Raw genomic sequence first — 23,677 nt, forward strand, 5'->3', positions numbered from 1 at the left:
TCAATGCACATGCAAAGTAAAAAATATTGCTATTAAAACACGTTATTGGTTAGAGTGAGATGGTGTATATTTCTTTCTCTCTCGTAGGATTTAGCCAAAACATGATCAAACGGATCAGAGTTGTGGCCAATCTCTGATTGGCGAATCAAAGTCGTGGCTAATCTCTTATTGTAATGTCTCTACTCTCAGGTTTCTCTCTGACTTTACTATTATTTTTCAATATGAAAGGCGATTTGTTTCAACGCCATACTGCGCAGAATAAATCCAAATTGAGTCTACTTCACGAACACACCTTGTTTCTTTACACCATGGCTAAATCGCAGGCATGTCCGCTCTCAGGCTTCTCTCTGTGAATATTGTCCTGTAGGGCTTGTTCTACAATACGCTTGTTGTACAATACGTCGTATGTCACAGGCCTAAGGCCTGGGAATCAATCATGTAACTTCATGTGAAATTTTTCACTTTTCATTTTTCACGCATTGACATTTCACGTGAAACTTTTCACGTATAGCGATTATGTATATAGCTTGGATGCGTGGAAAGTGAAATTATGAAGTATGGTTTTATAGATTTTATAGCTAAGAAAAATTATTTTATTGGTACAGTATTATATACACTTTTAATAATTGATTGTATATGTACTATGTACACTTAATCCTAACGCAGTTCTAATCTTCTCTAATTTCGAAGCATATTTATTAATTCCCTAGATTTCCGCCTTTTCACCATCAAGGTACATGGTGAAAAAGTTTATGTGAAAAATTTCACATTTGAGAGAGTTATATAATCCCGCAAAATCATACATGATCGTAAGTTCACGTGAAACTTTTCACTTTTCACGTTTCTGCCCTCGGGGAAAAGTTACATGATCGACTCCCTGTTCTACAATGCGTGTGTGGGTCGAGAGCCGTAAGAATGGACCAATCACAATCAAGTATTCTCCCCACATTTGACTGTGATTGATCAATTCTTGTGGTTGTGGCTTGCGACACCGACATACAATGTATTGTATACAAGCCTATCTAATATCCACTATCTTTTTCTAGGGAAAACGAAATAATTTTGATCAGAATTTATTTCGATTCGAAATTTTCGAACTCAGCTCTGAACAACATTCGAAAGAAAAAAAGGGTAGCACGAATGCAAAAATCTGGAGTGTGTTCATAAATAACGCCCGAGTACATCCAGGTATTAGTTTATCTTTGTTTAACATTCGATAAACAATAAGGATAAAACATTCAGTGTTTCTGAACCTAGTCCGGCGTTAATAGCGCGACCACGTAAACGTGGAATGATATCTTCGTTATGCAGTTAATGAGACCAGCAATTCTCACAGATTAACTTCACAATATATGGAGTGATACAAGTTTTCCTCCATTTTTTTAATAAATAACTCGCTCGATGTATTGTTCTTCGGCTCTTTTAGTTTATACATACTTCAGACGTAATAATATTATTTATTCCACGCAAGTCTAAATTATTCACTATTGCAGGATATACATATAAAGATTTACGTTTGCATTACAAATATATAATGGGCATTGCCTGGAGTCAATAAGAGTGATTTTATGTTATAAAAGGCATCGGAGAGACAAAAAAATGAGTGAAATAGCTCCCACGAATGATGTACCTGAGAATAATGGCGCGATAGAGCAATCCGCTTTCAACGGGGAAGCAGAACACGCTGGTGAATTGATTTGATATATTTAGGATGATTTCGACTTAGCTCTGATTAACTTAATTGGCAATAAATCAGAAAAATAAGTTTTAGAAAAAAATTTCTAATTATATAATAATTATAATTTATGTTAACAAGATAATATAAAGGAATAATATGACAACAGTGTGAGCAAAGCTTCTTAGAAAACACAAATTGGAACATTAAAACACAAAACCAATGTTTGCAAAGATAAATATGTTTGTGATAAATTGTTCTAATGTTCTAAATTCTAACAATTTCCAGTTTTGTGTTCCAGAAATTTTCATACTTATGTTAATTTTTTTCTTGTATGACACTTAATTCAAATCTTTATTTTCTAGAGTTATAATTAGAATTTAACTAAAGATATCACTAATGTTTATAACGATAGCAATTAGTAATTATTTTTATATTTTCTGTTTTATTAGCCAAGTCACCAATACATACAGAGGAGAAGGCACCAGATTCAGTATGTGATAACGGTGTTAAGAGAAGTGCTACTGCCACTGGCAACAGTAACATACCAAATAGAACAAAGAAACGAAAGAAGACTCCAAGAGATGCCACTGCACCAAGGCAGCCTCTGAGTGGTTACTTTCTGTAATAATCAAGCAAACTAATACTTTAGTATACATTAAAATATTGAATCTGTAATGAAATATAATATACATATAGATTCTTGAACGACCGACGGGAAAAGGTCCGAAACCAGAATCCAGGCTTAACATTTACAGAAATTACGAAACTTTTGGCTGCAGAATGGAGTAAATTACCAATCGATCAAAAGCAGGTTTGTTGCTTTTTATAATAACTCTTGTTGTTTCTTCATAACATTAATCAACTGATAAAAATGCTTGCAGCATTATTTAGACGCAGCTGAACAAGATAAAGAACGCTATAATCGTGAATTTAGTGATTATAAACAAACTGAAGCATATCGACTGTTCACTGAAAAACAGTCAGAAAGGCAAAATGAAAATAAAAAGGAAAAGAATGGCGCGGACATGAATGTTGAACAAAATGTATGATAATATTGTTATACTTAAGACTAATTAGACAAAATTATGATACTAATAAAAAACTTTATCTAGGATGTCCAGCAGTATAAGGATAATGATTTTACAGGTTTTGATATCCCTATTTTTACGGAAGAATTCTTGGATCACAACAAAGGTATAAAAAAAATCATGCCTGCACACATGCACATACATTACACGAATATACGAAACCATAAATAATAAAATAAACAAACTTAAAAATAACGAAAATGTTTTGCAGCCTGTGAAACTGAATTGAGACAGCTGCGGAAAGCTACATCCGATTATGAAGCTCAGAATGCGGTCCTTCAACGGCATGTAGACAGTCTGCATGCAGCAGTGAATCGTTTGGAGTCTGAAACTAATCAGCAACGAACGACCAATCAATCTCTGCAACGTCATTTGGATTCGATTCGTTCCCAACTAGCAGGCTGTTTTGCCACCATACCACTTCCAGGTCAGCATCCACAAAAATTTTTTCCGCTCTTATATCAATTCAAAGCTTTATTTACATTCGTGTAAATATCGAATTTTTTTGTAGGCACACACGACGGTGCTACTTTACAAAATATAGACAGTTACTTTGAGAGGTTGGAGTCTTTGTTGAACGGTAATGCCGAACAAAGTCTACGTAATGCTGTACGTAGTGCCGTGTCCCATCTCGAATTAATTGGATGACAATCACCTCCAGAAAATACAACCAGTGCGTCATTAAAACACCATCGTTCGAGACATTCACATCGAAAGTAGCAGAAAAATTTAGGTGTGTCTATTTTTAGCAGTGTGTAAATTCCGCATTTTCTCGTATCTCTCACAATAATTGCCTGTCATTTAAGTGAATTTACATATGTATGTACAGCTAATTATTTATGGTATATGACAATAATTTACATTCTATACATCTATTTTGATTGAAATTTTATTTTGATGATACAACAATTTCTGCTGTGTATTTTAATTTAATACAGACTTAAACTGACTTATACATTTCTATACATTGGAATAGTTACATATTCATTGAGATCAAACTTTGATTAATCAAAGAATCAAAGATGATTAAAAATTTACAAAATCCAAATCATCAGCATTAAGAATATTTAATATTTATTAAATTATTAATCAATTTTGGTTCTTTTTATCACGAATTATTGTTCATATGTTTCTTCAGTTGATTCCATTTTAATCTGGAATTATAACAATTTTATATTTACATTAGCTATGAAAACATAAAAATTATTTCTAATTCAGACTTATGATTATTCTTACCTTGAGGCTGTAGCATTAGGTCGGTGATATTGTTCGGCATGAAGTATAATTGCTTCAATTGGCTGAGACAAATCGATTATGATACTTTTTTCTATCGACAAAACAGATTGCATGAATTCAAATGTAAATTGTGTATTTAACATCAAATATTTTTTTACTGCAGCAAAAACAGCAGTTTGGAATTTCTCCCTAAAAATTCGAAAATTGATAAATTATAAAGTTCAAGTATGCGCGCGCGCGCGCGCGCGCACACACACACACACACACACACACACACACACACACACAAATACACACATAGAATGTTCCAAAATTATCTAGTATCTTTTCACTGACAAATTCTATAGAACATTTTAAGTCGAAAACCCTTAAAAATGTCAATGTTTATAATACTTTTTAAATAAAAATTTTTTAAAGTTGGCCAATCTACTTTTTTATGAAAATAAGATATATCTGTCCAATAAATCATGTAAAAGTGTAAAATAATTCTTGGAATGTCACCGCTCAACTATCAGAAACAATTAGATCTAGTAATCTGGTGATTTCTGATAGTTAAGCAGTGTACTATTATTTCAAGATTTATTTTATATTTTTACATGATTTGTTGGAAATATATCTCACTTTCTGATATTTTTTACAAGTTTTAAGAATACGAAAATATCATGTTTTTAAAAGAAAAGTACAAGACAAAGCTATGCGACGCAAAAAACTTTTACATGTTATTTCTCGCCTTTGACGTCATAATTCAATATGGCTGCAGAGAGTCAATCAAGCCTTAATACATCATCATGTAAATAAAATTTAAAAATAATTTCTTCATCATTGTATGCAAAATTATATCAATATTTAAAAATCGAGTCATTGTATAAGAGCACTTTTACTATTGTGCGATATATCATGCCTGAGCGTGCGAATTTTCTGCAAACTGATTGATCAATTTTAAATGTTTCCCAATTTAAAAAGTATTACTGCCTCGACATTTTCACATAAGAATTTTCGTCTTAGAATGTTCCACAGTATCTATCATTAAAAGAATACCTGGTTTTTTTGGCACCTTGTAAACTTCAAATATATTTTGAGATTTGTTCACCTGATAAATTTATCTTCTTCGTAATAAGGACTTTTAATTACATCATTGATAAAATTAATTGTATGCAATTTATGTGGATGGTGATCATGAACCTTCATATAGCATCCGAAAATGTTAGGAGAACAAATTTGGATAATGTGTTCCGTAATACATTTGGGATACTTTCTTCCTTCTTTAAGCAATGTTTTTATAAGCCAAGTTATCTGTGTGAATGTATAATAAATATATTTGCGATTACACTGTGTGATATTATCTAAAAATAATTATGATTGCGTACCAGATTGAAATATTTGTGTGTGACATTGTCAGATGATATATTATAGAAGTTCGACATCAAGATTTCGAAAACTAAACGCAGAAATTCACTCTTTGTCTCTTTAAAACATTCTAGTAATCTGTCAGAAATCTTAAAACTGCAGCCGCTGTTAATTTCAGTTATTAAAATCGGCAAGTATTGATTGAAAATATTTCTGATCAACGCTTGCAATAAAATGTCGCTTTTAATATTCAGTTTTTCTAAGCCCAGCATTACCTTCGAAAATATTTCTTTTCCCAGTTGTTTTATATACATCTGTGTAGAGTTCTCAGATACCAACATAATTTTATTAATAAGCGTTCTTAACATATCATTCGGTTGATTCTATAAAGATAAAATTTTGTCTAGTATACAAAAATTTCAGCAACAATCATTAAGTTATACATACTTTAGTGTATAGCGTCGGAGAAATGCAGAGAATCAGTGTACCAAGACATTTATAAATCCAGGATGCAAGTTCCGAATCTTTTGTTTCTTCCGTTATTGGTATCATGACCCATTTCTCTAAGTTTTTAAAATATGTTTTACATTTCGCGTTATATTGAAGTCTTTCTTGTTCAGACTGCAAAATTTTTCAGTTTTATTAATCCGTTCCTGATTCAAAGTATACCAGGGTGTGTACTCAAATTTTGTAAATAAATTCCCTGAGAAATTCCCTGATTTTCCTGGAATTTTAATCAAAATTCCAGGAAATTTAATTTTAAAATTTTTTAAAACAGTTTTAAAATAAATTTATTTTATTACATAAGCTTTTTAATATTCTTTAATCATTAATTTATTTTAATAATTATAAAGAGAAATTATTTGAAATTTGAATATTAAATTAAAGAATACTAAAAAAAAATAAGAGCCATATGAAGAGTCATATAACAATTTGTCTACGATACATTTAACTTATCAGAGATAGACTTTGAAAAATGGTTAAATACACAACAAGTATAATGTATAATGACAAGGAATATTATTATAAATTATATTAATTAAATAATATATATTATAGAACTATATTAAAAAGTTAATATTAATGACGGTTTCTCTTTAGTGCGAGTATGCCCTTTATGTATCCTTCGATATATAGGACTGCGTTAACTTTTGACATAACGATACAGAAAATATAAGAAATAATTTTGTCAAAAAGAAATAAAATTTGAAAGTAAAATTTCAAAAATTTCCTTAAATATTAATGAAATTTCATAAACATCCATGATTTTCAAGGAGAAAAATTAAATCCCTTGAGAATTCCAGGTTTTCCCGGTAGTACTCACCCTGTATATGAGCATGTTGTGTACGAACAAATTAATACCTTTAAAGTGTTTTGTTTCTTCATGAACAACATTATAAATGTTAAAATAGATTCATTACTGTTCTTAAATTCATACATATCATAATCCGATAGAAATATTTCTTTGATCTCACTGAGATTGATAATGTAATTTTGCAGAATCTTTATATCTTCTTTATTTATGTTGTAACCAACAATGGAACATTTTATCCAAGCCTAGAAAAAATCTTTTATGAATTTTCTTCTAATTGTATTCTGCAATTGTATTTGTAATCTACAAATAATGAATAATAATATAACAAATGTTTATATATACGAACTTGGATAAGAGTAGTGTCGAAGTTTGGAATTTCTTTTTTCAAATTTTGAAGAGTTTGCTCATTTGCGAGAATTGATGTTAAATAATAGTGAGTGATTCTGAAGAGAAAATAGTATTATATTTTCAATAGTGATTTTCAATATTGATTTTCAGGTGAAATATTTTTACCTGATATCTTTCACACCTACTGACGCTGCAAAATGTTGAAATAACGATACAGCTGAGTGTTTATACTTTTTAGCAATAGTCGATTCTCTAATTGCTTCTGAAGTAAATATGACAGCTAGTTTGGAAATAATTTTATAATTGTCACCAATAAGTATGGGATCAAACATGGCAAGTTGGCGAACTCTGGATGGAACAAAACACCACAGTGCGTCCAACATTTTTCTGACACCATCTATAAGCAAGGTTCAATAAAAATTTGTTTATTTCCATCATACAAACTAGAAAATATATAATTTGATATCCATATATTTGAAATAAAGACAAAAACATACCAACCTGAATTATTACCAGAGATCTGCAAAGCAATACACTTTTCAAAAACATTCGCGAGCATTTCCAATAAAGATTTTCTATGTTTGGGACACTCCCGAAGATAACGATCGATCCAACCACTGATAAAATTGAACTCTCCTAGATCCATTTTCTCATTGCCAGATAAAATTGTGTTCAATACGTCAACGAAATTGGTCATCATAGAACGAGATGTTTCATCTTTACAACAACTTATTAAGTTGATCTATAAACAAAAAATCAGAATATTTAAAAAAAAATTTATGATTTACATTCGCGCAAAAATGTAGAAAAATGGAACTTACTGTTTCTGTAAAATGTCCGATTATAAAATCAAAAGGTAATCTTCTTTCATTAAACAATAAAAGACATACTAATTTTCCTTTCCAAATTAGATTATATTTTTTATTATATTCATAATTCAATTCATGTGTAGATGGCAGGAGATCTAACATTGTCATGCACTAAAAGAATGTATATTAATTAAAAAATATATATTAATAAATAGTAATCGCACATTTTAACTTACCACATTTGTAATATCTGCAGTAATAGCTAAAGTAATAAATAAGGATATGAAGTTATAAAGGCCATTATCAGAAAACTCGGCAACTTTATTCTTTGAAAATTTTGTATATATACGCCCCTTAATTTGATTCCAATATTTCAAATCTGATGCACCATATTTTTTTAAAAAAGTGCCTAAAAAATTCATCTTTATAATGTAATCAACACTCAGAAAGTTTCAATAAAACTTACCTATCAAGTACAAAAACATGCTGTAGCTAGATTCCCTCGAATGTTCAAATTTACCATATATTCTATCATTAATTTGTTTCAGAATATCTATAGCTGTCTTCCTACAAAAAAATATTCAATAAGTATAACTGCAAATATAACTGCAATTATAAATTCATAAAGTTACTTGAACATACTTTTCAAGGGACAGAACCCAAGGCCCAGAAGTTTGTAATAAAAATGGTTGATCCAATCTTTTATGGAAACAATCCCAAAGAAAGGATATAATTGGCACTCGCGGTTGCCACCAATTGATAATAAGATCATGTAATAATGGTATTATAATTTTAAGTTCTACATCAAGCTCATCTCTTTCACCATCTTTCCCACCTTTCCCTACATATTCTTTCAGAATCTTTTCAACTTGTTCGCAATTAGATCTAATCTATAAATAGACTCATATCTGTTACATGATCTATAAAATTTAATCTAATTTATGTTATACATTACCCTTGGAGAATTAGATTGCAGGTATATACCATCATTGTTATATCCATATAACAAAGATAGATGATATATTATCCAGATGGAAAACAGTTCTGGATTTTTACAATCTGGCAGAAAGAAATCTACACTTTTGTGCCAGAATATTGTTTTGGATTGATCTTTTCTTAATACTCTGTTAGTACAGCTATTTATAAGATCCCAAAACATCTAAAAAATGTTGCATTCCAATAAAAATATATCTGGAAAATTATTAAAATAATTTACCTTAGTTTTCATTCTTTCTCCTAAATTATCGACAAATATTTGAAGCATGAGCCACAATTCTCGCGTGCATGTACAATAATATGGTGTCTTTTGCATGAGATCCACAGTCCAATTCAAGACCAACTAAATAAGAAAAAAAGATTAAAATTTATATTATTATACAAATGCATTATATAAGTTCTTCCAACATTTGTATTACTTTTTCGAATATTTTCAAGGTAGAATATAGGAGATCATTGATAACCATTTCAACATTGTTTTCAAACTCCTCCAGTTGTGTATAATATTGATACCATATAGTCTTTGAATATATCAACGTAATGAAAAACCACCTTAGTTCTATATGGGTATGATACAAATGAAACTCTGGTTGGTTACACTAAAATAAAAAAAATTATGTTATATAATTATGTATTTGCTTAAATAGGATGATAAATTTCTTTAACATTACCTTATTACCTATGTTAGAAGCAGCATAATACAAAGTTGAATCTGGAATACTGTATAGCATGCTGAAAAAGTATTTGATACAATCGAACAGAGCATCTATATCTTTGGCAATTTCAGGTCTCACCATCTCTAATGTACTGAGATCCCATTTTATGCTGCAATATCATATTTAAACTAAGTTATCGCAAAATTGAATACAGAGATAAAGTAATATTTTGTTACCTGTTCATATATGTACGGAAATATACAATAAATTCACAGATCATCTTCCGTAAAGAAAAATAATTTATCTTATCATTATTATATAATCCAGATATTGTAATTAGTCTCTCATGTCTGTTTAATATCTTCAATTGCATCCTGTAATAAAAAAATATATTTGATATAGAAATTGTAGTGACAAAAGAAAATTTGCTTTTCCTCAAAAAATATTCTTACTCCATGCAATTAATGAGATGCTTAAGATCCATCACGGCAACTGCTCCAGGCATGATGCAGCCAAAGAGTCTGACTTCCATGTAGGAAAAGGAATAATCGGTCTGTGGAAAAAGTACATTGTCCATCTCTTTATAAAACAGCCCATTTTTGTTCAACTGCCAATCATTGATGTTCACTTTACCGCTGCAATCGAAGGTAACATCGAAATCCATTTGTTTAAAACTCCTGTTAAACCATTTAATATGTTAATCGTATATAAAATCATAGTGAACATCATAGCTATACAAGCCTATTACAATAATAAATTTCTCATATTCGTAACTGCAACATCTGACTTACGTATCAAATGTGTTGTTAACAATCAAATTTAAGCAATGACCAATTTTGATTTGAGAGAAAACATGTCGACACAGCAGACGATTTTTGTGCGTTTTGGCGGCATTTCCAGTGGTCACATGATCACAATGTCAATTATGGCGCTAAGAATAACCAGAAATTATAAAGAATCAGAAGAGAGTACACAGAACATATATTAAGAGAAATGAAAGCTCTATACACTCGTGGATAATGAGGTTGCCATACTTTTTTTAAATAAGTTTAGGAACGCGTGATTAAGTTCAGGGGATCGAGCATGTAACTTTTCCCCTAGGGCGGAAACGTGAAAAGTTTCACGTGAACTTACGATCATGTATGATTTTGCGGAATCATGTAATTCTCAAACGTGAAAATGTGAAATTATTCACGTGACTTTTTTGCCATGTACCTTGGTGGTGGAAAGGCGGAAATCTAGGGAATTAATAAATATGCTTCGGAATTAAAGAAGATTAGGGCTGCGTTAGGATTAAGCGTACGTAGTACATATACAATTGATTATTAAAAGATGTATATAATACTGTATCAATAAAATAATCTTTATTAGCTATAAAACCTATGAAACTATGTTTCATGATTTCACTTTCCATGCATCCAAGCTACATACATAATCGCTGTACGTGAAAAGTTTCACGTGAAATGTCAAAGTGTGAAAAATAAAAAGTAAAAAGTGAAAAATGAAAAATGAAAAATGAAAAATTTCACGTAAAGTTACATGATTGACCCCAAAATTATAAGCACAGTGCTATAAGATTGTAAAACGTGGTTGTAAGAATCTATTTAAATGAATTATTTTCATTTCTTATGCTTAATAATCTTACATTACAATATAAAATAAAATAAACATATCTATTTAATTAATATTATTACTTTAAAATAAAAACATAAATGTAAATATATACTACAACGCGAAACATGGCATTTCCTCGGCAAGCAGGATCTTGATTGCTAAAGTCTTTTAATATGAAATAAATTCAATTAATTATATTATTAACTAGGTGCCGTTTTGGTTTAGCAGACTTTCAACGTAGTGGTTCTATAATAATTCGATGATCAATATTATTGATATCGATTAAAATCCCTTTGATAATTTTCGCAATATATATTTCTGATGGGGGGGAACTTACTTAATAAACTAAATAGACTAACACCATCTTTTTTTTATTATGACATTTTGATGCATCAAAATACTGGCATTTTTACGGAAATTAATGATTATACACGCACTGACGCTGTAAGATTCAAATAAATATCACGTCACATACACAGAACTACCGCCATTTTCTCGCACACAACCAGAAACCGCATGTAATGCAAATCCAAAGTTCTAGTTAGCAATCTAGTTTAGTATAGACATCTGTGGACTGAATACAAAAGAATCGATTCTTTAAAAGATCGATTCAAAATTGTCAATCCCCACTGAGCCGTATCACCGTTGTTTACAAGCTCGCGCACGGCAACGTCAAAGATGGCGGTGGAAGCGAGGAATGCGTCGGGCGGAGAGACCACGTGCGCGTGAATACAGACAGGACGCGGGACGCCACGAGCCCGAGGTGTTGCTTGCTGTACGGACGATCCGTCTGAGAACAAAACGCGAATCATTCGATCCGTGACACGCGCATCCGGACTGGATCGGACGCATTTGTTCGAGCGGTCTGCCAAAGGACGCCTCGCGCCTGCGATTCGATGACTCATCCCTTCGCGATCGAGTAATGATGGTTCCATAAGAAGAAACGTAATCGAGACGAAAAGAGCCGTTCAAGTACAGGCAAGCATGAACGTCTTTAAGGATCTTCACGACGAGGTACGGCTTATTTCTTCTCCGGATTTCTCCTTTTGCATCCATCTCGAGACGTAGGTTAGCTCGCTCGTGTCAAAATTGTTTGTCCCGATGTAAACATCCTCGGCATATCTTTACAAGCCTCCTTTTTTTTGTCTGAAATCTAAATGCATGTTGTCCGCATTTTGGCCTGAATGTCTTTTTTAATATTAATATTTAATATTAATTACATTCCTTTGTTTTGGAAGAGCAAAGTACAAGCAAAGGTTCCCACTTTATAATAAATTCATTCTTACTGGTACTTTGATTACATATGATATATCACACATCTTCTTTTTGCAATCAACAAGGCTCTTTTTATTTAAGTTTTAATGACTTGCGCTGTTTACAAAGATAAATTTATAAAGATTTATAAGAGAAAGAGAAAAATAAGTCTGTTGTTCATTTTCACAGCCTCCTTTGTTACAAGCCATTTTCCATGGAAATGTGGAAGCAGTTCGTACATTACTATCACAAAAGGAAGATGTCAATTGGCAAGACAAAGAGCAACGTTCTCTTTTACATGCAGCTGCATATAGGTTAATATTTTAATTAATACTGGAAATCTGACAAAAGTTACTTTGATTATATAAATGATATTGATGTTTTAGGGGAGACACTGCTATTGTAGAACTTCTCTTGTTAAATGGTGCAGCAGCCAACAGCAAAGATAAGAAATGGTTGACTCCTTTACATAGAGCCTGCTGTTCAGGCAATTATAATGTAGTAGATATTTTGTTGAGATACAAAGTTGATGTTAATGTCCGAGACCGTAGCTGGCAAACACCTCTTCACATTGCAGCAGCAAATAATGCTGTGCAATGTGTAGAACTATTGATGCCGCATTTGTTAAATATCAATGTTACAGACAGGTATATTTTTGGTTATATCATTGGCCATTAATGTGACAACAGATGCATAATGGAAAATCACAAATATAATAATAAGTTATTGGTAAATAATAAATATATATATTATCAAGTTGATTAATTTCTACAGAGGTGGAAAAACATGTCTTCATCATGCAGCATATAATGGACACCTTGAGATGTGTGAATATCTAATACAATTTGGTTGTGTGATAAATGCCTCTGATAAGAAAGATCGAAGGGCCTTGCATTTTGCAGCATACAAGAGCCACAACGAGATTGTAAAGGTGTTAATAGCAAAAGGCGCTGACGTGGACGTTAAAGTACTAATTTATTATGAATTTTGGTTAAACACTCTTAGATGTATTGTATATATGAATACTTTGTATATTTGTGTGTTAAGGATCGAGATTTGTATACTCCATTACATGCAGCAGCCGCTTCTGGTAATGTGGAATGTGTGCATATTTTAATCGAAGCTGGTGCGGATATTGAGGCAAAAAACGTCTATGGAAATACACCTTTGCATATCGCGTGCTTAAACGGATATCACCTCGTGATCAAAGAACTCATCGCTAATCATGTCAATTTAGGTAGGCCATTATTATCATTATCAATATCATGATTTGCAGACACTCAAATGAGCTTTCTTCATAACAGAGGCTGTGAATTATCGAGGACAGACTGCATTGCACGTCGCCGCTGCCAGCGTACATGGTGTTCAGTGTTTCAAGATGCTGATATACAATGGATTGAAAGTTAATGTTCAATCAGAAGACGGTCGTACACCGTTGCATATGACTGCGATCCATGGCAGATTCACAAGATCAAAAACGCTATTAGATGCAGGAGCGTTTCCAGATGCAAGAGACAAAAATGGGAATACGGCATTACATATTGCCGCCTGGTAAATAATTTGAAAGATATTTTTATTTTGTATTTTTTTAATCATTGTGACATAGAACGAACGATTCGCAGGTTTGGTTTTGAATGTTTAACGACATCTTTACTGGAAAGTGCTGCGTCTCCAGCTACACGTAACGCACAACAGCGTACGCCTTTGCATCTAAGTTGCCTAGCAGGACATATAGAAGTGAGTCATACATGTTGCAATATCTAATTTACATATATATAATATGTAATAACGATTATAATAACAATTCGATTCTTCTCGCTCCTGTTGTAGGTTTGCAGAAAATTATTGCAACTTGATAGCAGACGAATTGATGCGCGGGATATCGGTGGCAGAACAGCTTTACATTTGGCAGCATTTAAAGTAACGTATTACTTAAGTCTAATCTTTTATTTTCAATGTATGCTTTTTTTAATTTAAAAATATAAATATAAATATATTTATTATCGTATCAGAGAGACTATTGAGATTATTCTAAATAGGGATCTGTGGATTGCTTGGATCTGCTCTTATCCAGCGGTGCCAATTTCCGTCTTGTCGATAACGACAATCGATTAGCCCTTCATCATGCTGCATGCCAAGGACATTATCCTTGCGTCTTCACTTTAGTCGGGTTTGGTAGCGATTCAAATGCTCAAGACGTGAATGGCGCGACGCCGTTACATCTGGCTGCAGCAGCGTCAAATTCTAATGCTGAGTAAGTATCATTTCGTCCTTATTAAATCGATTTTTTACGCTTATATGATTATATGATATTGTTTATGTGATTTGTCTTTATTTTCTTTTATTTTCATACAGATATGATATTGTTTATATGATTTGTCTTTATTTCATACAGATCCTATAAATGCGTGCAATATCTGCTACAGCATCGGGCAGATCCGTGTTTACGCGATAAACGCGGTTTTACTGCTATTCACTACGCGGTAGCAGGCGGCAATAAAGCGGCATTGGAAGCACTGTTGAACGCATCGTCACCATCTTCGGATTTAACAGCTTCACTTATTTCTTCGGTCGGACAGGAACCGTCTCTGCCATCACTCACGCCGATACATCTCGCGGTATGTAAATGCAACAAATATACAAATTAAAACTATTTACCATCAATGAAGTATAAAATTATACACTTAATTTGTAAAATGTACATTACCAGGCGTATCATGGTCACGATGAGATCTTACAGTTGCTCCTACCTTTGTTCCCTAATACAAATATCAAAGAAGATAGTGGGAAGACACCGCTAGATTTGGCTGCCTATAAAGGACATAAACAATGCATCGTACTCCTGTTGCGTTTTGGCGCCTCTGTGGCAGTGCAAGTAAGGAGAATTTGAATTTTCCGTTTGATATATATATATATATATATATATCATTACATTCGATTTACACGTACTATCACATAATATCATCGGACGGATTTTCAGGATTTTGTCACGAAACGAACGCCTGTGCATTGTGCCGCCGCGACGGGTCACGCGGATTGTCTCGCCCTTCTTCTACAGAACATGGATGATCCTAATGTGGTGAATTGCTACGATTCCAAATTACGTACAGCTTTGACGTTGGCGGTGGCGAACAATCACCCGGAGTGTGCGATGCTGCTGCTGACGTATAAGGCTGATTGCAATCTACCAGACGTTAATAAACATACACCGCTGTTTCGCGCGGTAATTAACGAACGCGATAACCAGTTAGTAAAACTACTGTTAAAACATGGCGCGCAAGTGGCTGTGCAAGATGTAAACGGAAAAACACCATTACACTTAGCGGCAGCTTGTGGCAGGTAAGGAGTTATGTTTGTACGAAATTTTGTCACGGTCAGAATAGACTTATTTTACACCCCGAGTTTATTTGCAGATTGTATGCTTTAGCGGCACTCGTTAAAGCCGATCCGACCACAGCGGCTTTGAAAGACGATCAAGGATGTACGGTGCTCCATTGGGCGTGTTACAATGGCAATTCAAACTGCGTGGAGTATCTTTTGAATCATAATGTGTTTGATTCCTTGGAAGGCACGTAATTAGTTATCCATCAAAGAGAATTATCCAATATAACATGCATCAAAATAATTGTTTTTATTATTTAGGTAATCCATTCTCTGCTGTACATTGTGCCGTATATCAAGGATCCGCGCCCTGCTTAGATTTGTTGATCAATAAGTTTGGCGGACAAGCAGTTGCTGCCCCGAGGGATTCATCATGTGGATTACTACCACTGCATGTTGCAGCGAGTGCAGGATCCGTTGAGTGCGCGCGATTAATTCTAAACTCCGTCGGGCCGGAACTAGCTGGGCTCGAAACAACCGACTATTTTGGACGGACACCGCTTCTTTGCGCGGCCGTTAATGGACAGTGCAATGCTATTGGTAATTTTATCATTCTGTAATGAATATGCAATATAATTACACGCTTATGTTACGTTTGTATTAACGGATATATCCTTAATAGAATTACTGCTTGAATGGAAAGCCAATGTACGCGCTGTCGACTCTAATAAAAACACAGCATTACACCTGGCATGCCAGAGACGTCATTCCGCTGCGGCGTCATTGCTCTTAAATTGGATCGAGTCTCTCGGTAACTCTGACACTGATAAGAACGCATCACAGTCACAACGCGTTTCCGTTATTAATATGATCAACAAACAGCAGAGAACACCACTACATCTGGCAGCAAGAAATGGTCTTGTGACAGTAAGTTGATATTGTGTTTAATCATACATTATATTTTTTAAACATTTGAATGCACATTAGCTCTTCCAATTAAATCAAAAGCAATAAAATAAATGAGTCAAAAATATTTTACACACACACACACACACACACACACACACACACACACACACACATACACACGCACGCGTGCGCGCGCATACAAAACACACATATAATATAAGAGAAATAGAGAGAGAAGTAATAATTTATATAGTTTATATAGTTATATATTTATATAGTTATATTTTTTGTATATCTATTTTGGAAAACTTACTTGTTTTATTATTTTTAACCGGAAAAGATAGTCTTCAGACTTTTAATAAGTAATAAGTAACATATTTTCTGTAAAAATTATTTTGTTTAGATCACGCGACGATTATTACAATTGGGTGCAAGTGTCATAGCTGTCGATGCCGAAGGACTTACGCCTGCATTAGCCTGTGCTCCAAATCCAGCAGTGGCTAAGTGTTTAGCCACCATTCTCGCTGCGCAAGGTAAATCTTGTTATCTGTTATTTTGTCCTAAAGATATTTATGTACAGTATAAGCTCACGATGTTTCCATCAGGTCAAAATGGAGAAACTGCACAATACTCGCCGGTTATCCAGCATACATTGGAGGTATATTTGAATGGCGTAGACTCGCAACACAGTTCCGATTCGGAGTTTTACTGACAGCGAGCGTCAGTACGCTCGACTCGTCAAGCGTTTCAAGTGATGAACTCAAGACGCGGTAACATCGACGCTACTAGACTGATCTGCTATGGACTCTTTTCCATTCTAGCGTAATTAGTCTTCAAATTCCGATAAACTGGATGAAATTGCTGCATCGGCGAAGATCTCCTTTAGTGACTAGATTCATAAGTCAACAATTGTGACAATACCGACGTCTGTGCTATTGAGAACTCAATAGAGCAACTAATCGACTGCCAAGAGGGATACGGCTATACGTATGTATCTTACCAGAATTAACATGTTCATTGTCCGGATATGTACTCTTTACGTCTAAAAAAGTGTGCTATAAATGTCTTTTAATCATTTACTCTAAAATAATGTTATAAAGGTGCATGATTCAATGCGATCAATTAGTAATTGGTGGATAGGTGGATAAGTTCAAACTTGATCCTTATTCTATATTTACAAGATAATCTCGCAATTTTTTAGAGTTTCTTGTGAAAACTTATAAAAAGATTAAAAGGATTCGTGTATAAAGCACTTGATTAAGAGGTGAAAGGAAAATTAAGAACAGAAATCCTCAATTAAGACTCGAGACAAAATTAAATAAATTTGTACATATCTGAATAGATAGGTTGAAAGCACGATAAAGAGTAAAAATTACTGCTCTCAGTGATGCTAGAAATGGGACGCCGTAAAGTTTGTTGCAAGTACTACATACTAAAGAGGGGCCTTATATGTACATACATACATATGTGTATATACGTATGCATGTAGCTCTTCTATAGTGTATGTAACATATTAAACCTACAACCAACTTCGACTATGTTCTCATTTCTCGTCTCATTTCTGGCATCAATATCGTGCAGTGAGGTTCTGCAAAAAAAAGAAAAAGAAATAACGTGTTATGCAAGGATATTTACATTTCTTTCAGATTTGATAACAATGCCATGTACATAATATGACCATTTTAAAACGAAATATTTTTATGATACTGTTGAAATATGTATAATGTTTTTTATTATACTGAGAGAGTCATTCTCGGCAAGCAGGATCTTGGTTGTTAAATTTTTCTATATGAAATAAATTTAAACAATTTTATTATCAATCATGTTATTATCACTATTTTTAGCAGGCTTACAACATTGCGGTTCTACAATAATTCGATAATCAAATACCAAGATCCTGCTTGTTGAGGAATTGGTTATGACTCTCCAGTGTTTATTAACATACTCGACTTATTTCAATGTATTGTTTTTTATATTTTATTAAACAGACTATAAATTTCAGTTGGATCATATGTATTTTTTTGGAGTAAATTTCTTATATTTAAATTACGTTTCTAATTTAATTATTCATATAATCATAATAATCATAATAACCATAATAATTTAAGATAATAATACAGACCTCATTCTGTATTAAGAATGTTAATGGAACTATATATGGATCAGCGGAAATTCAAGCTATCCTAAATTACATATCAGTGGACAGTGAATATGTTAATAATAATTAATAGACACTTAGATATATTTAGAAGGTGAGCGAGCGATATTGAACACAGTATTGAAAATGCAATTATGTATGTGCGAGATACGATGTTTTATATCAAGATATTTGTAAAAATTAAATGTTATAATTTTATTTTAAAATCTGTCAATTCAATCAATTGGTGTGGAAAAAACATGTTAGTTTTTTTTTCTTCTAATATGCTTGCATATTACTAATTGCATAATTTTTTTAAAACAATTATGTATCTTGTTTACATCAATTGATTTGCTGAATTGATTATTCTGTAAGAAATAGACGACCGTAAACGGTCATGAAGAGATTCGGATTATAAATAGCTAACTATATAAGAGCCGTCGTGATCGTGCAGACCAAATGTCTTGGTAGTAAGCGAGGGATCCCGAGTTCAAATCCAGTCGGTCTCCGTTTATTTTTTAGAATTTAATAAATATCTGTCAATTCTGTGCATAAAAGTACTTAAAAGTCTTAAAGGTTATTAAAAAGTAAATAGTTTACGAGATATTTTATATTTTATATCAAAATGAAATGTATCAGAATAAAGTATAAAATATATCTGGTAAACTGTTGACTTTTTAATAACTCGATACTTTTATATTTAAAATAACTAGAGGTATCATATTATGTAACAAAAAATATATTATTTCGTTTAGAAAAATAGCAAACATAAAAGAAAATATTGACAGTAGCTCCATTTGCGAATGAATCAATATTATAATTATGTGATCCCTTCGAAATTCTACAGCTTTTGTCTGAAAAACTCTTCTCAAAACTTTCCAAAATATTCAATCATCCCGGAACATTTCGAATACATTCTATGAGCGCGTACATGCGTTATCGATCGTATTATGATTAGCATTAACTAATAGAAGAATGATCAATGCATTAGTGTCAATTGTTTTTCTCAACAATTTACATTCTAACTAGTGTAATATTATCCAGGATTTCTAGTTTTAAGTTTGGAGTTAAAACGGTAGTAATTTTCATTAAAAAAAAGTATAAAATTTCGTTATAGCGCTCAACTGTATTCCTCTTGGATATTGCTACGTATTACACATATATCTGTTACATATAATTGGAATCGTAGCTTCGTCGCACACACATTTGTGTAGTTTTCATTTTGTAATAATTTTTAAATGTAGCAATATGTAACGCACATATAACTCCTACATTTTGAGCGATGTTTGTCTGTATAATTCTATTTCTAAATGACATTGGTTAACGTCACGCATAAAAATAGGATTCTCTCATAATTGGTTAATGAGAGTCTCAGATATGGACCACAGAGAATAATAAAAATAACAACAATAACAATAACAACAATAATCGCGAATACAAGTAATAATAGTTACATAAGTAAGTCTCAAATGCAATTATAGATTTAATGATAAAACAGCGGCGTATCAGTTTTATAGTCGAATAGATGTAACAATAAAAAAGGGCATAATTTGTTTGTAGAGTAAGCAATTAGATGTCAATGCAAATATCGACAGAAATGTAAACAGAATGTAGTAATGCTCAATTAATTGCATTTACTAGATTATCATTTCTCATTAGTTAGCTGGACGTCTTCCATTCTCAGCAGCAGTTTTAGTTGAATATTTCGACATACGACTTCTATATTTATGCACTTTATCGTATTCTATCTGTTTTTATACAAAATAATTTTATATATATTTTTTTTTCTCACGCAAACGCAATCGCTCAGATATTAAGATTCAAATCGCGCGTTTTGAGAAATCTTTTAATTCATTCGGAGTTTCGTCGTGTAAGAAAGTATAGGGTTACGATTTAGGAGATACGGATAAAGGAGAAAATGCCGAAGGTACGAATTTTTACCAATGTTCAAACGTAAATATTGAAGCGAACCGAATTAAAAAACCCCCCTGAAAACTCTATGTGATGTGGCCGAGAAACGAATATCTAGCTATTTTCTTAGAGATTTGTAGAAAAGCCTAAACTGCCTGACTGTAATTGTACGTCGAATGAGAAGATAGAACTTATAAATGTAAAGTATGTAACAGCCGATTAAGGAATTGAATCGGAATACGTCGAAACATTTTATGTTTAAACGTTTTATTTGCTTTCTACATTCTCCATTAACATTTTAATTGCCACAATAATATCTATACAAGACGTGACTATATTTTCTTTAAAGTTATGATTGAAATTAAGATTTTTATTTAATTTTGATTATAAAAGTTTAATCTATATTCTTGAATATAATTTTCAAGCACTGTAAGCATTATTCACATATTTAATGTGTCGATCAAAATATTAAGGGAGGACATTCAACGCGATGATCGTTTCATTTTATTTTTGTACTTAATAAACTTTCTCCCACGGTTTTTGCATTTAATAGATTGTAAGCGTGATTAAGCGACGCTAATGTGATCGATATAGAAAATTATGTACTCCATCGAAGGACATTGTAAGTTTACTGTACATATTAGTAATCCAATTATCACTTGCGCGTAAATGATTATGCAGTTAATAAAATTGTTGATACTAGGCAATTGCGATCTCCAATTTGTACATGATTTTGTACTTGCGACTGTTGTATAAAAACAGAAATGTGAGAAGTATCGAGTGTCGTGCGTTGTCTCTCAAACGCGCGAAACTCCACATCGCTGTAATATGTATATATATCGAGAGAATTATTTTTTCTATACTCCTTCCTCACGTACGATTTTACATGTAATGTCGTATTACATGGATATTATATTTTAAGGAGTTCCATCGATATCATGTATCTGTATCACAAACATTTATACATAATTAATACATGTCATTGCGTTTTATTTTTTACACATCGTGACTCGATAATTTGTTCGTTTTACCCTCAGGATACCTATTATGGAACTGTGCGGAGTCGATTTCGATCGGAATAATTACATTTTTCGACGCTTGTCTTATTATTAACATTCAGATTGTTTTCGAATTGATGGGAAAAAAATTTTCGACACCTCAGGAGCAAGCGAAAAGCCGATTCCGATCGGAATAAAATAATGACAACCAATAAGTGTTGATATATCTAAACGCATATATCCTGCGTATAATGGAGGAAATATTAGAAATATTAAATTTTGAAAATGAAAAGTGAATAGATATCGCTATATCTTATATTTACTTGTGTCCATTGTGCGTTACGTTTAATTTCTATTTCGAATTTTCATTTCCAAAATTTAATCCTGTTTCTTAATCCATTTTACTCCATTATCCGTAGGGCCTAAAACAGTTATATTATATCCAGAATTATTAAAAGATGTTTTTATTATTTGCGTTACATTAATGTAACACATTTATGTCATTGTTCCATGGTAGTTTTTTCTTTCCTATTTATTAAATAAATGAAACGCACATGTAATAATTATATGTATAACATATATGTGAAATACATATATACAAAGAATACATATATTATGCTTACATTTAATATGTATATACTTTAGGTTACTTTGTAATTTACGTAAAGTTAAGCTTTTCTTTATGTAACTATATTTTCTCATTTTTCATCATTAATTATTAGTTTAAATATGGAACATATTTAAAATATAATTAATGTATTTTTTATATTAGTCATTTTATTATTTTATGAGATATAGTAAATTATGATAATGTTCTGACATACGTTGACGATGTTTACCATGTAAATGTATTTCACAATCTTATTTTTCTTGTACTATGGATTGGTCATTCATTCTACTCGTTTCTCTTGTTTAACTTATTACCAATTAAAATCTAACGATCCTATCCGACAATCCTATCAATCCTATCAATTAAAACGAGCGGAAAGTTGATAAGTCTTATAATAGCCCCAAATAACCTTTTCGGGGCAATAAAATTCTGGAGCTTCCTAATTTCATTGAAATATATCAATTTATATTTAAAGCAAATTATATTCATTGAAAAGTGTACGTGCCAAGTGACAAACGATAATTTGTTGCTACATTTTATTGATATGCGAAAATAAATAAACGTTTATACCATCGCGATAGACGAGTCGAAATTGATGTCTCTGATGTCATTTTATATAAATATATTATAGTAAATTATACAATGACATTATATCTAATATATATAATTAATATTTACAGAGAGAGTTTATTACACAAAGAAATATGAACAGTTTTCTGTATAAAAAATTGCGCCGTAAAAAATAAAATAACAGCACTGAAAAAATTTATATAAAAATGTCACAAATTACATAAAATTTCAGACAAAATGTACGAGAATGAGTCAATAATTATCTGCAGTGTAACTATAATTTTCATTACAATAACAATAGAGTTCTTACAAAAACATCACTTTTTAATGTATCTTCTTGTTTTTTAATGCATTTGCTCCATTGTAGCACAAACTTTTTTATACTCTCAGAAAAAAATATTTTTAGAAGGATCTTTGAGAAAGATGTTTCTGAGAAATGAGCCACACATGCATCACTTTTTTTAATTCTTGGTTCAGAGAAAAATTAGGGTCTCTTAATATTTCTAATATGCATGTGATTTATCACTTTAGCAATAGTTATCGATCTGCTTGACAGAACTATGTCATGCATTTATTTGTCAATGTTGTTATCGACAATGGACGTAGACCGGCTTCTTTTTCATGTATAATATTTATATGATTATTATTGAACTTTCATTCCTTTTGTTATGGCAACATACTGTATCATACTGTGTTGAAATTCTTCGATGTATTGAAATTCTTCTTGGATTTCAAGTCCTGATACAAATTGCTTTTAATTCACAAAAAGATGAATCACTGCACATGATCTTCTCTAGCACAAACGGAAAATGGAATGGTCATGATTAATCGACAATGAATAATAAAATTGACTTGTGAAAATCAAACTTGCATGGCTGTA

General features: G+C 32.1%; 3 protein-coding genes across 7 annotated transcripts; 2 read left to right on the forward strand and 1 right to left on the reverse strand.

The window, feature by feature from the left end:
• Window positions 1-1,038: 1,038 nt before the first annotated feature.
• On the forward strand, window positions 1,039-8,623 carry Hmg-2 (High mobility group protein 2). 5 transcript variants are annotated; one of them, XR_016138055.1, is made up of 9 exons: window positions 1,208-1,687; window positions 2,128-2,299; window positions 2,375-2,489; window positions 2,560-2,721; window positions 2,791-2,872; window positions 2,978-3,193; window positions 3,278-3,499; window positions 7,163-7,420; window positions 8,370-8,623. XR_016138055.1 is itself a non-coding variant. In XM_089071418.1 (8 exons), the coding sequence occupies exons 2-8, from the start codon at window positions 1,600-1,602 to the stop codon at window positions 3,412-3,414; spliced, it is 972 nt and encodes a 323-aa protein (XP_088927544.1). In that variant the 5' UTR covers window positions 1,039-1,188; window positions 1,494-1,599; the 3' UTR covers window positions 3,415-5,329. The 5 variants fall into 5 exon arrangements, 3 of the variants coding, with proteins under 3 accessions (XP_088927544.1, XP_088927543.1, XP_011637197.1); XM_089071418.1 differs by lacking the exons at window positions 7,163-7,420; window positions 8,370-8,623 and adding an exon at window positions 1,039-1,188 and having other exon boundaries at window positions 1,494-1,687; window positions 3,278-5,329; XR_016138054.1 differs by lacking the exon at window positions 7,163-7,420.
• Window positions 3,642-10,423, reverse strand: LOC105427232 (protein MMS22-like). Its single transcript, XM_011638897.3, has 20 exons — window positions 10,265-10,423; window positions 9,926-10,150; window positions 9,710-9,847; window positions 9,489-9,642; window positions 9,237-9,416; window positions 9,038-9,160; window positions 8,777-8,980; window positions 8,464-8,711; window positions 8,288-8,388; window positions 8,058-8,230; window positions 7,834-7,992; window positions 7,514-7,754; window positions 7,178-7,409; window positions 7,011-7,107; window positions 6,712-6,906; window positions 5,797-5,970; window positions 5,370-5,732; window positions 5,093-5,295; window positions 4,003-4,191; window positions 3,642-3,920 (listed from the first exon to the last, which is right to left on the reverse strand). The coding sequence occupies exons 2-20, from the start codon at window positions 10,135-10,137 to the stop codon at window positions 3,875-3,877; spliced, it is 3,432 nt and encodes a 1,143-aa protein (XP_011637199.2). The 5' UTR covers window positions 10,138-10,150; window positions 10,265-10,423; the 3' UTR covers window positions 3,642-3,874.
• Window positions 10,424-11,738: 1,315 nt separating this feature from the next.
• Window positions 11,739-22,819, forward strand: LOC105427228 (uncharacterized). Its single transcript, XM_011638894.3, has 17 exons — window positions 11,739-12,101; window positions 12,531-12,655; window positions 12,728-12,988; window positions 13,116-13,308; window positions 13,389-13,578; window positions 13,646-13,892; window positions 13,964-14,078; window positions 14,172-14,261; window positions 14,381-14,595; window positions 14,737-14,959; window positions 15,052-15,216; window positions 15,322-15,680; window positions 15,755-15,909; window positions 15,984-16,262; window positions 16,345-16,589; window positions 16,975-17,104; window positions 17,177-22,819. Exons 1-17 carry the CDS (start codon window positions 12,072-12,074, stop codon window positions 17,281-17,283), a joined length of 3,129 nt encoding a protein of 1,042 aa, XP_011637196.2. The 5' UTR covers window positions 11,739-12,071; the 3' UTR covers window positions 17,284-22,819.
• Window positions 22,820-23,677: the final 858 nt, after the last annotated feature.

Source organism: Pogonomyrmex barbatus, unplaced genomic scaffold, assembly GCF_055798465.1.
Source record: "Pogonomyrmex barbatus isolate J1 unplaced genomic scaffold, ASM5579846v1 scaffold12, whole genome shotgun sequence".
Taxonomy (NCBI): domain Eukaryota; kingdom Metazoa; phylum Arthropoda; class Insecta; order Hymenoptera; family Formicidae; genus Pogonomyrmex; species Pogonomyrmex barbatus.

Bases quoted from the DNA above. Each gene is read 5' to 3' on its own strand.
- Hmg-2 (XM_089071418.1), top strand. From the start codon at position 1,600: ATGAGTGAAATAGCTCCCACGAATGATGTACCTGAGAATAATGGCGCG. The intron at 2,722-2,790 runs GTATGATAATAT...AACTTTATCTAG, and splicing joins ACATGAATGTTGAACAAAAT to GATGTCCAGCAGTATAAGGA. The intron at 3,194-3,277 runs GTCAGCATCCAC...ATTTTTTTGTAG, and splicing joins TGCCACCATACCACTTCCAG to GCACACACGACGGTGCTACT.
- LOC105427232 (XM_011638897.3), bottom strand. From the start codon at position 10,137: ATGGATTTCGATGTTACCTTCGATTGCAGCGGTAAAGTGAACATCAAT. The intron at 9,161-9,236 runs GTAATACAAATG...TTTCTTATTTAG, and splicing joins CCTTGAAAATATTCGAAAAA to TTGGTCTTGAATTGGACTGT. The intron at 4,192-5,092 runs GTGAACAAATCT...TCGAATTTTTAG, and splicing joins GAAGAAGATAAATTTATCAG to GGAGAAATTCCAAACTGCTG.
- LOC105427228 (XM_011638894.3), top strand. From the start codon at position 12,072: ATGAACGTCTTTAAGGATCTTCACGACGAG. The intron at 13,309-13,388 runs GTACTAATTTAT...TTGTGTGTTAAG, and splicing joins GCGCTGACGTGGACGTTAAA to GATCGAGATTTGTATACTCC. The intron at 16,590-16,974 runs GTAAGTTGATAT...TATTTTGTTTAG, and splicing joins CAAGAAATGGTCTTGTGACA to ATCACGCGACGATTATTACA.